This window comes from Cottoperca gobio, chromosome 20 (assembly GCF_900634415.1).
Source record: "Cottoperca gobio chromosome 20, fCotGob3.1, whole genome shotgun sequence".
Taxonomy (NCBI): domain Eukaryota; kingdom Metazoa; phylum Chordata; class Actinopteri; order Perciformes; family Bovichtidae; genus Cottoperca; species Cottoperca gobio.
Window position 1 is genome coordinate 8,977,274 of NC_041374.1, and position 15,000 is coordinate 8,992,273.

Sequence of the window (15,000 nt, forward strand, 5' to 3'; positions counted from 1 at the left end):
TTTTTATTTTCAGACTTCAGAGTATTAATACAGTATCAGTACTTCCTCCACCTCTGACCAATAAGATCGCTGTTAAGTTAAGTACAGTAAACAATAAAAGTATCTGCAAGAATATTACAGACTTGTGTGTTTTTGCTGGCTAATAGAGACTTTCTGTGCGTTTTAGAGTTTCACATGTACAACATTAGAGAGAGAAAAGTTCCTGCGTATGAGACACGCACGCACGAGGACGGAGGTCTTGGCACGAGGGTGGAGGGGGCTGTTTCCAGCCTCTTGGAGAGGCGTGGTCAGGGGCGGCACTGTCAGAGCGCAGCCAAATTGAGGATAAAATGTGGATAAGTGATGCTTTAGCGGCTTTGGTGCAAGAATCCCGAAAGAAGAAAGAGCCACTCTCAGGTTTTTATTGAAACAGAGTGAGCGACCTCATCACATCTGTGATTTATGTCACATGGCAGCCAGCGACAGTCCTCGCAGCTCCACCTGAGCTCTGCACTTTGAAGCCGGACTTTTTCTTCTTCTTCTTCTTGCTGCTGAAGTTTTCTCTGTGCCAGGATCTCAAAGAGCGGGCTGTATTCCAATCCATTAAAGGTAAATTATATCCAAAGTCTACATTAAATCACACCACTGTGTTTCAGTTTCAATATGCATTACTGTTCTTCACGTTTTCCATTAGGTATTGGCACGTTATACCAGCTGTCAGCATTGCAGCATGCAGCCACTGAGAATATATGTGTAACACAGTATTGTTAATGCATTAGTTACATTGTGCATCATTTTTGTGCAATAAACTGCATTTATTAGTACTGCTTAATGTGATTCTGAACTGCAGTATTTCTTTTTTATTTAGGAAAGAAGTTGTAAAATCCTTTTTTAAATTACTTTAATGCAGGTATTTACAGGAAAAAGCACGTGTTTCGTCACTTGTTTCATTCATCCTGCCACATTTATACATTTTAACTATGAGTTTAACTAATAAAGGAAAGAAAAGTGATGATAATAGTTGTAAATTAAAATCTCCAAGAAAGCTCAACACCAGTGAGATTTGTCTAATCCACACTTCAGTGAACTCCATGAGATTATCCGTGGCACAGCACCAAACCAAGTATCTGCAAGCCAACGCTCCGTCTTCACCAAGTTCAATATTGACCCAAGTTACTCAGCAAATTTGATACAGAACATTTGATTCCAATCCTCCAATAATCCTGTTTTTCTCTCTCCTCTCGGCTGCTTTGCCAGCTCACACTGGAGACGAAGAAGAGCGTCTGTCTGTGCTGTCCCCCGTCTCACCACATCCACCGTCACTGTCTGCAGCTCTTGTCCAGGATGAGGCATGTCTCTCCATGCTGGCTGAGGGGCGTCTCCCTGCTCCTGCTGCTCCAGACGGCCACTTCCATGGTGATGCTTCCAAACTCCACGGGCTGGGAGCAGATTCTGGACAAGTATCTGGACGAGGAGGGGGACTGGTGGGAGGCCAAGCAGAGAGGGAAGAGGGCCATCACCGACAGCGACGCTCAGCTCGTCCTGGACCTTCACAACAAGCTCCGAGGCCAAGTTTACCCTCCTTCTTCCAACATGGAGTACATGGTAGGTGGCTGGAGGGAGGATGGGATTGATTCTGGAGGAATGCATTGTAGGGTTACACTCTTAGTCTTTTTGCTCTGAGTCGACATCTCTGGTGAACACGTGACTCAAAGTGGTGCTTTGTTGAAAAACTCAAGTTTGCACAGTTAGTTGTGCAAGAATTTCTTTAGTTGAAGACAGCTCTAGTGCATTTAATACCTCATGCAGTTTATATATTAAAATGCTTCGACCCCGTTCTGAACTCCATAAGAGTCTTGCACACTTGTGGATCACATAGCTTAGCAAACTGACCCAGTCACCAGACCGGCTGGCACTGGTGCCTCTTGGCTCACACACAAGCAGCATGCCAGCATCTAAGCACCTTCAAACATGCCCCCCCGCCCCCCGCCCCAACCTCCACACAGACACACACACACACACACACACACACACACACACACTATGGGACTTTGGTTGTTTTGCCAGAAGAAAAGAATTCCACCAACTTGCCAATGATCACATTACTACTGCGTTTTTTTAAAAACTCATGCTAAGAGATTTGTTTGACTTTATCCTTTAGCCATCACGTGTGTGTACAGCGCCAGATCACTTTTCACAGTGCAATTAGAATCAGAGCACGGCACCGGGGCTTGTTTTACCAGCTGTCTACCCCCCACTAAACACACACACACACACACCTTCTAAAAGTCAGTGCGCCACAGATCTGGAACTTTTCCAAATACACTGTAAGCACTGCTTGACCGCCACAGTGCATTGCCACCAACAGTACTTTAGGAGGTTAAGAATCAATACAGTGTGCAGAAAGTAATGAGGTTTTATCATCCTTTCATCTCCACTTAAAGAGCTGCGGAACAAAAGGCAGTATTATTCTGTGGTAAAGGCAAATAAACAGTTCCTGCTGGGGGCGATTGCTGGACTGTGTAATTGTATAATTGAGAGGTTGGACTTGTGTGTGTGTGTGTGTGTGTGTGTGTGTGTGTGTGTACATGTACGTGTGTGAAAGCAGCACTCTGCCTGGCCGGCTTCTGGTAGAAGCACACTCTAGTGGAGAAATGCTGAGCCAGCAGCTTTCTACTGTCTCCTGTTACAGTCGGCTGGGCTTTTTAAAAAAATGTTTTAGCTGCAGGGGCACCCAGGGGTGAAATATGGAGAGGCAGGCAACAGGAGGATTTGAGGTGAGGAAAAAAAGAGTGAAAGCTAGCATGGAATACAGCAGGTAAATAAAAATAGAAGTGTTAAAATGATGGAGTGTTTCACATCGAGGTGATGTGATTTAAAAAGTGATTTAAAAAGTGTAAAAATAATTTGAAGAAAGATGAGGAGGTGAGGGGAAGTAAAAGAAAGATGGAGACATTTGGAAACAAAGTAAAAAGAGACGACGATTATCTCATTTGAAGTTCTGTAGATGTCAATATCTTCCAGGTAAGAAACTGTTCAGGTCACATGTAAAGTGGATTTTCTGCGCTTTATTTTGAAAGGGCTCCACATTTCTCAGATTTTCCTTTGATCTGTGTTGAACTGCTGTCACCTTTCACAAACCTCACAGCTTCACTGCACTGGAAGACTTCATAGACATGCTCCCCTGCTCTCCCTACACACTCATGCATGCAGATACACACACACAGCCATTTGCCCATCAGCTCTGTTATTGTCTGCCATTGTATTAAACCGTAACCCGGCTGACCCTCTGTGGCAATCATCTCAGAGACTCAGAGACTCAGAGCTCTCTCTCTCTCTCTCTCTCTCTCTCTCTCTCTCTCTCTCTCTCTCTCTCTCTCTCTCTCTCTCTCTCTCTCTCTCTCTCTCTCTCTCTCTCATATATCCCCGTGGCTCCGTTCCCATTCTGTCATTTTCCAACACAGAAGCCCCAAAAAATTCCCTGGATCAGCATTCACACTCTGTAGCGATCCACAAAGCTTCAATGCACCTTCAGTAGGAGGGTCAACGGCTCTGCCCCTCACTCAAATGTTGACCCACAGGTATAAACAGAGAGGTGTCAGTGTTTGAAGCACTGCAGACAGACAGATGGCATCGTGGGAGAAAGGCCCCCCCCTGCCTTGATGTTTGACTTGGCTGCACTCGGGTCTGAGGTTGAGGTGACGTTAGTGGTTTAAAATAAAGCTTCATCGACAGTTTTCTGTTCGGGATGAGTCAGAGATGTGCTGCAGGCAACGGCTGTTTTAATTCATTGCTGGATAATGTGGTCGTCCAATCAGACAATAATTAAGGTCTAGACTGTTAAATAGGATTGAATTAACTTTACTAATATCTTTAATTATGGGAATGTGGACAAGCATGTAGAACAGCTGATAAAGGGATGGTTAAATATATTCCCTCTTACATTTAGTGCTATTTAACGATTGTTTGCAGTGTTCCTTTCTTGAAAACATGATGATAAAATTATAAAATAATCAAGATTCTAAATGAAAGTCTGTGGATTATCTTGAAAAAAAACGAGTTTTTCAAATGTATTTTATTATTTGTTTTGGCGCTTTGAGCCCCACAAGTGAAGTGAATCTAGTTCCTTTATATTAGACAGAAGGCCGACATCTCTAGAAACTAGTTTAGATGAATGAAATTGTCTAAAAGGTCTTTTATTTACTATTTTCAGAGCTCTCAGGCCAGCTGGGAGATTTAATTTCTCCCGTGAGTCTGGATCCAAAACAATCGCTGAAAACACGTCCGAAACACAAAGTAGGTCCTCCTGAATAACGTCCTGCAGCTCCTAAGAGTTCTCCCGTCCACATCGAAGGTTGCGCTCCAGTGAAGCCAAAAGGACGATCCCAAAATAGCAAAGATGCCACCCTAATGTCTCAAAGCTGCACACCCTCACTGCATCCTGTCCACGGATATCACAAACTGTCTCCTTGTGGGAGTCCAGTGCCCACAATGCCAAGAATGAAAACGCTCTTGCTCCAAATGAGTTTATAGAGAATGGCCTGCAATAAGCACCTTCCAGGAATACTTCAGGGAGCGTGGTGGTAAAACTTTGCAGTGATGCAAAGCACATGTAGATTAAATTAGCAAATTCCAATGACCGCACAAATATCTGTGAAGCTTTACGCCCGAGAGGAGCAGAGGAGAAGCCGACCATTTACCTGTGTGGCTCACTTCTGGTGCCCGAGAACGTTTCCTGTTTATCTATAATGATTGGCTACAGTGTTCCGGTCATGTTCCTGTTATTACATGTGAAGGGAGATAATGGTTCAGACACTGGTCTGGGCTGGAATGTGCTGCACTAAAAGAGCTGCATGCTCTATACTGCTGTGGGAAATGTTAGTAGTAGTTTGTGCAGATGATTTAACTATTGATCACTTTCCCCTGTCTTCTCTCTCACACCATCTTCTCCTCCATCTTTCTCCAATCCCCATATCTTCCCCTTGCTGTTTTCTTTTTTTAATGCACCATCGATTTTGAACAGGAAACCGAAACTTGCAAAGGAAGTACACCTCTGTCCTCTTTGGACTGCAACCAGATGACCTAAAGTAAAAAAAAACAGAAATCTGGCCGCTAATGAAGTGTTAAGCGAAATACACAATGCTGTGTGCACTGTGCTGAAAGACTTAAGCAGGGGAGGTGTTTTTCTTTACGGGCCCCGAGCAGAAGTGCGGTCAGGGCGGGTGGGGAGGGTGGATTTGGTTACGAGGCCTCCCCTGCTGGGCTAACTGTGCAAACAACAGCAGCTTGACAAGCCGGCTGCAACAGATTCAACAGCTGAAGAATAAATGTCTCGGTCGACACTTTCTGAGCCTGCGTCCTCTGCAAGAGTTTGAGGACGGAGGAATGACTTCCTCAGCTGGAAGGGTGCTGCGTGTATTTAACGTTATTTGTGGCCACAGTTAAACATTTTCAGACCCATAACCGTTAATTAATGCTCAATAACATTGTGTTGACCCCGCTTGCAGATTGTTCAGCAGTTACCACAACTCAATGTGATGTGTTTCAGTCTGCTTATCAGTGCAAACATTGATTATTTCTTCGTGCGAGGAGGTCACTTGTCGAGGAAATCGAAGGGGAAAATGGCGTTGATAATAGCTTCCTGGTGCATTTTTCCACATCTGACGATGACCTTAAAGCTCTTCAATGTGTCTGCGTCGTAAGCTATCGTCCAGGCAAAGAGAGAGAACTAGAGGGGGGAAAGCAAACAGATATGACAATACTGACATTTATTTGCAGCTCACTGCCAGCAGAGGTCATTTCTGAGCAGAGATAGAGTTTCAGGTAAACAAGTTCTCCTTCCTGTTTTAGCCCCGCGGTCTGTCACTCATCGTTTGGCCTTATTGTGCAAGACGGAGCGCAGGCAGGTGATGTTGCTGTAACACCGATACGCCCCCTCTCTGCACGTGTAGAGCTAAATGAAAAATATACTCCACACCTTCAACAGTTTATTTGTTCTATATGCTACTTGCGTAACATTTCTACAAGGCTTTGTGTTGAAATCTGACAGAGAAGAGTCGGCCAATATTACCATGGCGTTGTTGATTTGAACAAATACATCCTCTCAACATCTCGCTGGATTCCCAGAAAGAGCTGGTTAAGTGTTAAGAGTTAATTTGCGGCGCTGCCAGACATCCTGTTGTTAGGTAGGTTTGTGTTTTGGGAGTAATGCAGAGAACAGCAGTTGTCTCTGGTGGGACTGAGTGGCTGATGGGCGACGGGGAAGGAGGCTGCGGTGGAAGCGAGGGAGTTATTTTAGTGTCTGTTAATGGATGAGATTTCAGTGAGGGTAAGCTATGACTTCCAGAGCCTGATGTGTGAAATGTGAAAACTTGTGACACCTCCTCTGGCATATGCACACAAACCATAACTAATTGACTTTCCCCACACTGAAGGTGAAAGTGAAGGTGTGCAATTAAAGCAACATGCAGCGTCCTTCGGAGGAATTACAGCTGCTGTTATTCTAACGGTTTTTACTTGGTAGAATGTAGGTCAGCGGAGAGGAAGGACGCTCTTTGCATTCCCAGAAAACCCCAGAATGTGAATATGATCCCTTAGTATCCAACCAGAGCCAAACTTAACTGAGAGGGCAACTTAGAGAGAGGCAGTGAAACAAAAGCTTGCACCCACACATCTCACCAGACATATGGAAGGTATTACTTAAGGAAAAACAGCTTTTGCATTTTTTGAATAACACCCCATCCTACGGGAAACCCCATCTGGGGGAAATTAGCTGAGCAGCAATAAGAGAGTGAAAAAGCAGCAACACGTCAACATAGTGCTGCACTTAGTTTAGAGATGAGTGCACTTACTTAACCATAGCAGCTCCGAGTCCCTATTACTTATTATGACGTGTGAAAAGTAATCCTTGTTCAGTACGTGTTTGAAGACCTCACGTCACTGACAGCTGAACGAGCCCCGGAAGCAGCTTTGAGGTGCACTGGGGCGCTTTACTTCCACTTGTTATCAAATGAAGGCAGAAAACTTCATATTTTTTCTTCCATCTCATGTCCCGTACAGGTGTGGGACACAGAGCTGGAGCGTACGGCAGAGGAGTGGGCCGAGACCTGCCTGTGGGAGCACGGCCCTGCCAGCCTCCTGCCACAGATCGGACAGAACCTGGGAGCACACTGGGGAAGGTAAACTACAGTTAGTGTCTGTATGTAAAGACGTTATCAAATTTCGAGGGTAGAAACTGCCATGATAAAAACATTTTACATTTATTCTAGTGAGCGACTGCCAAGTGAAGTTTACGCTCCTCGTAAAACCTCAATGTGTTAAATAAACATGATAATGTGTTAATTACTAAGCTTTAGTTCAGCTCCACTGCTAGCTAGCTGGCTTGCCATGACCAATTTCTTACATTTCTATTTGTGTACGGATTAATCAAACAATATTTAATGCTTTAGTTTAGCACAAAGCTTAACATGCAGAGAGATAAAGAAGCTGCTCAGTTTTCTCATGTTGATTTAGATTGTCAATGTTATGAATGAAGCTTCAAACGGTTCCGTGCCAACACAAACATGTTTATACGGAGGACATATTGTTATGAATTTGCTACATTTGTTCACTTGCTTGTTCACTTGTTCTCTCCGTCCCCCATCGAGCATCTGAAAACAGCAGAGCTTCACATAAGAGGCTTTTGTTCCACATCTAATCACATCACTTCACAGTCAAGACGTGCGCTTGATTCTAATCAGATTAACTAGCAACACCTGGTGCCGAATCAGTGTCACTCCTTTGTGACTGCAATTTATTCAGAGAGCACAAATGTTCTGCTAAAAGATGGCAGCAGATGTGTTTACATTGCCGATGGGTGCTAACTACAGATGGTAACTGCATGTGCTGTGTACAGTAGCTGAGTGTAGTGCAAAGTACTTTATCTTTTAAAAGGGTCTTGAGTCAAGTTAAGACGTGTTCACGGTATGTTGCTCTCTCAGCTCCCATCTGTGTCTCAAAACTAAAGAACATTTTTATAAATGTAGTGTTTTTGTTAATGGTTGATTCTCGTGCATCTTTTCCCAGAGTCGCTTAGTTTTCAAATAATAAACTGTATGGGATCATGCATATAGGTTCTGGAACGAGGACCTGCAGTAAGCAACTCTCACGGATAGATGACTGAAGGGGCCTCCAGGATACCGGGCCAGGGACAAAATGTCACTGAAAAAAATCACAAAATGACCAAAAACTACAAGGAGATGGAACATGGAACAAAAGGAGACCATTTAAATGACTAAAAATAGATACAAAACAACCACAAAATGATCACAGAGCAGCCAAATGACTAAAGATAGATGTAAAACCACCACAGAGACCCACACTTACTACAAAGAGATGCACAATTATTAAAAATAAATGCAAAACAATCACAATGATGTGACAAAATGACTATAAAGAGACATAAAGTGACCCAAATTAAATGCAATAGGGAAACAAAGAGAAGACTCTTTGAGTTTGGGGGTCTTGACCTCCTACATGTCTGTGCTCAGGGGCCCATAACCCGTCCTAACCATAACCAAAAGAAACACAAGATAATATAAATGTTTTTCTTGAACATTGTCATCAAAGGTTCTTCCTTATCTCTCCAGGCATCGTCCACCCACGTTCCATGTGCAGGCCTGGTACGATGAAGTGAAAGACTACTCTTCCCTTACCCTCAGGAGTGTAACCCTTACTGCCCCTTCAGATGCTCCGGCCCTGTTTGTACTCATTATACACAGGTAGATAGGATCGCACCATTAACCAGTTACATCTGTAGATGTAATCAGGTTTTCATGGTCTGCCTCGTCATTGTTTTGCAGCTGGTGTGGGCCACCAGCAGTCGGATTGGCTGTGCCATCAACATGTGTTACAACATGAATGTGTGGGGACAGATTTGGGCCAAAGCCGTCTATCTTGTCTGCAACTATTCGCCAAAGTAAGCATATTTGTTTAAATGTTTTTCACAGCTGCATGACGGATATACAGGTTGAATTCATAATCTTTCATAATCAACGTTTCTTTCAACGTCACACACAAAGGAGGAGAACATTTGCCACCTTTTATGTGGATGTCCAATCAGTGTTGATAATCAATGTAGTCATGCGCCAGCAGGGCCTCCATGTACCAGGATTTATTGCATGCGACCCTCTGACGCCCAGGGTCCCAGACAGCCATATTCTCTGTGCAGTCACAGCCTCAGACTCACTCACACGCTCAACACTGTGAAATGTTTCCTCGTCCATAACATCCTCTGCACTCATATTTGGGATGCCATTTTCACTGTTGGGAATGTGGCTAGTTTGCAATACCAGCGAAGAGAACAAGGAAGTTCTGTTTTTGAGCAGCATCTAGAATAGGGATGGGCAACTTTGAAGATAGTGAGGGCCACAAACAATGTGTCCTCACTACCAGAGGGCCACTTTGATTATAAAAAACATAATTGTTGCGACGGGACGGTGCTAGTTCTCTCCTTTCCTTTCCACCACTCTGCACGTGTGTGTGTGGGTGTGTGAGCGAAACAGAGGGGAGGAGGGAATGTGAATGCACCAGGCTTGCGGAGCTCCGACAGATTGATTTCTGGAAATTGACTCGCGGGCCGCACAAAGTGAGGGCTGCCCATCCCTGATCAAGAACAAACCGGCTGATTACCCAGAGGCGGAGACTAGAGATCTGAACATTGTTTGTAGTTCTTCCTTACATTAAACTACGTCACTGTCGTCTCAAATGACGACGCTGGCTGCAGGAAGAACTGATGTTCCGGCTGTGAGGAATTTATTGTTTCAATCAACTACATTTACCATCAATACTGATTGGAAATCCACGTAAAAGGCGAATGTTCCCTTTAAGTAGTATGTGTTCAATAAGCCTTGCTTGTTCTATGATCTGAACAGGGGAAACTGGTGGGGGCACTCACCTTACAAACATGGGACCCCATGCTCTGCCTGTCCTCCCAGCTACGGAGGAGGCTGCAAGGACAACCTCTGCTACAAAGGTATGTGTGTGTCGGGCAGAGGAAGACATAGTAAGAAAGCCTGAGGGACAATATGCTCACTATACCCTGCTTTTTGTGACTTTACTCGAAGATGACAACTTCAACACTGTACAAGAGGAAATGGAAGAAAACAACTTCATCGAGCCAGAGGCCCCCCGTGCTCCACAGAAGCCCCGGTCTAGGGCCTCCAAGCCCGAGCCTCCCAGTCTCCCCGCTCCAGCCCCTACCAAGCCCCCCACAGAGGACCTGCAGAAGAATGAAGTGGTCAACACGCAGCAGATGTGTAAGCTGCCATTTAACTGTTTATTCTGGATATAGTTTCATCTCAAAATGGGGGGTGTAGGATCTGGTTTCGGGTTGGGAGGTGCACAGAGGGGCGAGAAATATAGGACACGACCCAAAAGAAGAAATTGTGTCAAAACCAAAGAATTTAGAGTTGAATAAGCAATATTACAAATGCAAAAGAATACGCCTTGACCGGAAATATTTTCTTTCAATTCAATCTTAAATTATCTTGAAGATCTCCCTCGTTAACCCTGACTGTTCCTGAAGCAGACTTAATATTGCAAGTCACTCTTTGGAGGGGAGGTCTGTTTCAGCATGATCCCCTGGGTGTGTGTTTGCTTTTGGCCGGCTGAGAAGGGTTGAGGGGTGAGAGGGGCTCCATGCGGTTTTTAAATGGCTTCCTCTCCGCAGTGAAACGGGCCTGCACCTGTAAGCTGAGACGCTTCCTCAAGAACTGCTGACCACCCTGAACCTTGTTGCAGGAATTCTTCTCTTTGGTTCTTGAAGCATCACAACAGTAGTCCTCACTGAGTGTCACTAGTCGTCTGCATTAGAGCAGGTTGGTTCCTGCACGAGCACTGAAAGACCTTCATGTTTATGTTTTTCAGCTCAGCTTATGACCTGTGACACTAAGCTACGAGATCAGTGTAAAGGAACACCGTGTAACAGGTACAGTCAAGATGAAATATAATGAAATATAACAACACGAAATGGAGTTCACGGTTCACTTCACCTTATTTTTCTCTTCACAGATACGAGTGTTCAGCTGGGTGCATAGATACTACAGGAAAGGTAGTGGGGACAGTATACTATGAAATGGTGAGTAATCCAAATAATGTAGTAGATATTAAACCAGTTAACAGCTGTGTGTCCTGTCAAAGAGTCCCTGAGACACATGCTTACAACTGTCAGCGTTAATGTAAATTATGTTGTCAATACAATATTCCATTTGCAGCAATCCAGCGTGTGCAGAGCTGGTCTACATGCTGGTGTCATAGATAATGACGGAGGATGGATGGATGTAACAAGACAAGGCAGAAAGGACTTTTTCATCAAATCCAACAAGAACGGAGTCCAGTCTCTTGGGTGAGACCTATTACAAAGATCATCATGATTGTATGCTGATGATATTTGATGGCAAAATGTACTCCCAGTAAGTGAAAATAATGTAGTCTCATGTCAATGTTGTGTTTCCTCTTGACAGGAAATATCTAAGTGCTAATTCCTTCACAGTTTCCAGAGTAGCAGGTTAGTTTGACAATAATGTGACACTGTAATTATAGATAAGTAACATTTTGTGTGAAATGACTTATTATAAGCTCTGCTGCAACTGTGTTTGTTGACGCGCATTGTTATTCTCTCTTACAGTCAAAGCCATCACATGTGAAACCACAGTTGCACCGATGTGTTCGTACCAGAAGCCTGCAAAACATTGTCCACGGTATGAACCTGTCTGTCTGTCTGCATACGTTTAGTTCTGCAGCCTCATGTAACTTCATTACTCATTTCCAACTGTTCTATTTTTAGGTTATACTGCCCGAGAAACTGTTTGGAGGAGAATCCTCACATATCCAGAGTCATCGGCACCAGAATATACTCTGATGTAAGTCCCTCTTTTTGAAGATGAATTCACTGCTAGGGTAATCAATTTGTGTTCATGAATTTAGAGACTGAATCAACATTTCTTCTTGCATATTGATGTAGAAGTCCAGTATATGCCGAGCAGCGGTCCACGCCGGAGTAATCAGGAATAATGTGGGTGGTTACATCGATGTGATGCCGGTGGACAAGCGGAAACACTACGTTGCCTCATACCAAAATGGAATTTTCTCAGAGAGGTATGGGATGCTTAATCTAGTAGCATGTAGTATGTGTATTTTGCCTTGTGCAGTTATCTTCACTTTTGCAGTAAAACATATCAGCCCTATTGTAACAGAACTGAAGTCCTCAGTCAGCTTTCTGTTTTACAACTGAAGTGAAGGGGTTAACGTGCTGAAGCTCAGTGAAGAGGAACGACAACCAGAATGCAAAGCAGTAAAAAGCCAAAGCATATGCATTGAGGACGAGGACATCTCACACAAAGGGGATATAAGGGGGATACAAGGTTACATTTTAGATATTTTTAGCTTAGTCCAACCAATTGTGTGGATAAACGTAAGCATGTGGAGAAGGACTGAAGACCTGTTCCTATTCTTTTTGTCAAAACATGCATTTAAACTCAGTCTCCTCCCACTACTCACCAAACATGGTGGGTGCATATGAGTTAAAATCAGGCCATGCAGAATAGAGGCAACCTTTTTTTGCATCAGCATTATAGTCCGAGCATGGTCTTGGTGGAATATTCTGGACTGGAAGCTTTAAATGATCTCTATTATGTCTCCAGGACAGGTACAAAATGTAAACTGTTTTAATACAGTAAGAGTTGCTCAATGATAGTGGGGAACACGACACTTTCTGCTATTTCTGATATTGGTCTGTCAATTGTTCCATGATAGTTATAATGATGTTTGTCACCGTCTTCCTCCAGAATGGGTCCTCGTTGAAGAACATTTCACTTTTAACAAAGAGGGGAGCTTGTGATTGCTTTGGAAAATACTTTGCTCATGCTAATAAAGTGAGAGCATGTACAACAGCATTAAGGTTACAGGTCCGTACCAGCCTCGGTGTAAAGCTTAAGTGACCCACATACTGTATAGTAAGATTTTAAAGTGCACTTTGGATTGTTTTGAGCTCTGCAGAATGACTATAACACGACCTGTGTAGAGGACAAACAGTCTCATTTATTGTGTGGCCTTCCCTCTCTCATTCTGTCCTCCCCCTCTCTTCTCTTGCCTCTCTCCACCACATTTATCTTTGTCACTCTGCTGAGAGGCCTGACGTCTGTTAGTATCTGCTCATCATTTATCTGTCCCCTTTAACTTCACAACATATCTGTCTTTGTTGGATTAACACATGAAGGTCTCCTGTGTTTGTGTAAATGGCTGGTTTATATGTTTTCTCAGGGAGCCTCGACCTCTATCTGCTTGTGTCCTATCTGTCATCAGAGTGTCAGACAACACACTGACGTGGACATTTCTCCATAAAAACCTGAAGTCCATCTGTTTGTGTGTGTCTGTCATATACGTCTCTCTGTAAAAGGCTGGGACATGTTCTGTATCTGACACATGCCGCACCTACACTGACTCTCCCTCTTCTTTCTCTCCTCGCTGCAGCCTTCAAAACCCCCCTGGAGGGAAGGCGTTCCGGGTGTTCGCTGTGATTTGAGTGCCCCACAGGGCGGCTTCACCAAACAGAAAGCGCACTTGGGCTGTTGAATAGGCGGTAATCAAGCCCTGTTGTCAAACTCAATGACTGAAATGTTTCTGGCTTTGCTACACTCCAGGGGTTGGAGGTCGTCTCCATGACAGCGTAAACCTAGCAATGAAAACCTGACACACACACATACAATGAGAAACTGTCAGCACTCACTCGCATTGAGTTTTCAATTTGTCATCTCTAGCAGGACATTTTATTAACTGTAAATATCTCTGAATATTTTGTTGTACATATTTGTAAATAGTATTACACTTGTTTGCCTTCGTGCCATTACCCTTTTAACAAATAGCTGATGAATACTGATTATATAAATCCTATGATATAACATTATAAAGGCACTTAAGGATGAACAACGTTGTTATTGTATTAAGTCTGGCACATTTTTACTGGTGCTCTGGAGGTTTCTTGTCATATTTTTTACTTTTTAATGATTGGCGAACAAATGGTTATGCATTTATTTTTATATGATTTTGCTTTATATCAATATGATTCATAAAGGATGCTGCTATATGTTTTGTACTGTTATTGTAATTGCCAGTGTGATGGGTTATTTTTCCAGATAATGTGGTTTAGTTAAAACTCCCTGCAGGTCGGGAAGTTCACTCCTAAACAAACCTCAGCGCCGGACTTCATCATGCATCGCATCTGACTGGACGTCGCTACATCAAATATGTTTTCACGTCATATCTATGCATCTGTCTTTGTCATAAATAAACAGAAGCAATACTATGCAACGGTTTTATTTCAACGGCATGTAAGGGAATGGTGATTTCTAATCAACACATATATTTGCTCATATTCTTACCAGCTTTCTTTTAATTAAGCTGCATCAATATAAATGGAGCAATTTTTCTCACTGTTTCTCTGCATTATATATATTTTCCTACCTCAGATCGTTAGGAAAATCCATTTTGCAATAAAATATTACAACCACCACAGTTCTTTATTAAAGTCATTTATTAAAGTCAACGTGAAAAATGCATTTTTACATTTGAACTCCACTTAAAAACCTCATTTTATTATTATCGGCTTTTATTACCATAATTGATATCTAATGTTTTGCAATTCAACTTGCCGTTACACTTCTTCAAGTCTCTGCTTTAGAGCTGCTTCCCCCAAAAAACATCTATTCCATGAAATGCAAGATTCAGCTTTGAAATGAACAAATGTCTCCTTCTTGTTAGTATTGGATTTCCTGCTGTAGATGTGTGCTGGTTGTGGTGATTGGGTGGTGCTCCATATTCATTCTCGAATATTTCTTGTAAGTAACATGATCTTAACTAAACTTGTGCTGATTTATCCCGACCTCAAACACCACTGCTGCCTCAGATTAATTTCACCTCAAGCGTAGTCAAAGATAAATCTGGGATGAGTCATTTGAAGCTGCATACTTTATAAAGACAGCATTT

The 15,000-nt window shown here is 43.1% G+C and overlaps 1 protein-coding gene across 1 annotated transcript; it reads left to right on the forward strand.

Annotated features, from left to right (window-relative positions):
• The first annotated feature begins 236 nt into the window (after window positions 1–236).
• crispld1a (cysteine-rich secretory protein LCCL domain containing 1a) lies at window positions 237–14,516 on the forward strand. The gene is given in 16 exon segments (XM_029458271.1): window positions 237–588; window positions 1,237–1,584; window positions 7,039–7,157; window positions 8,607–8,659; window positions 8,662–8,738; window positions 8,820–8,935; window positions 9,891–9,991; window positions 10,083–10,274; window positions 10,885–10,945; window positions 11,029–11,095; window positions 11,232–11,362; window positions 11,481–11,524; window positions 11,645–11,717; window positions 11,804–11,879; window positions 11,981–12,114; window positions 13,489–14,516. Coding segments are annotated over 15 exon segments (1,557 nt in total). The 5' UTR covers window positions 237–588; window positions 1,237–1,323; the 3' UTR covers window positions 13,541–14,516.
• The last annotated feature ends 484 nt before the right edge of the window (window positions 14,517–15,000 follow it).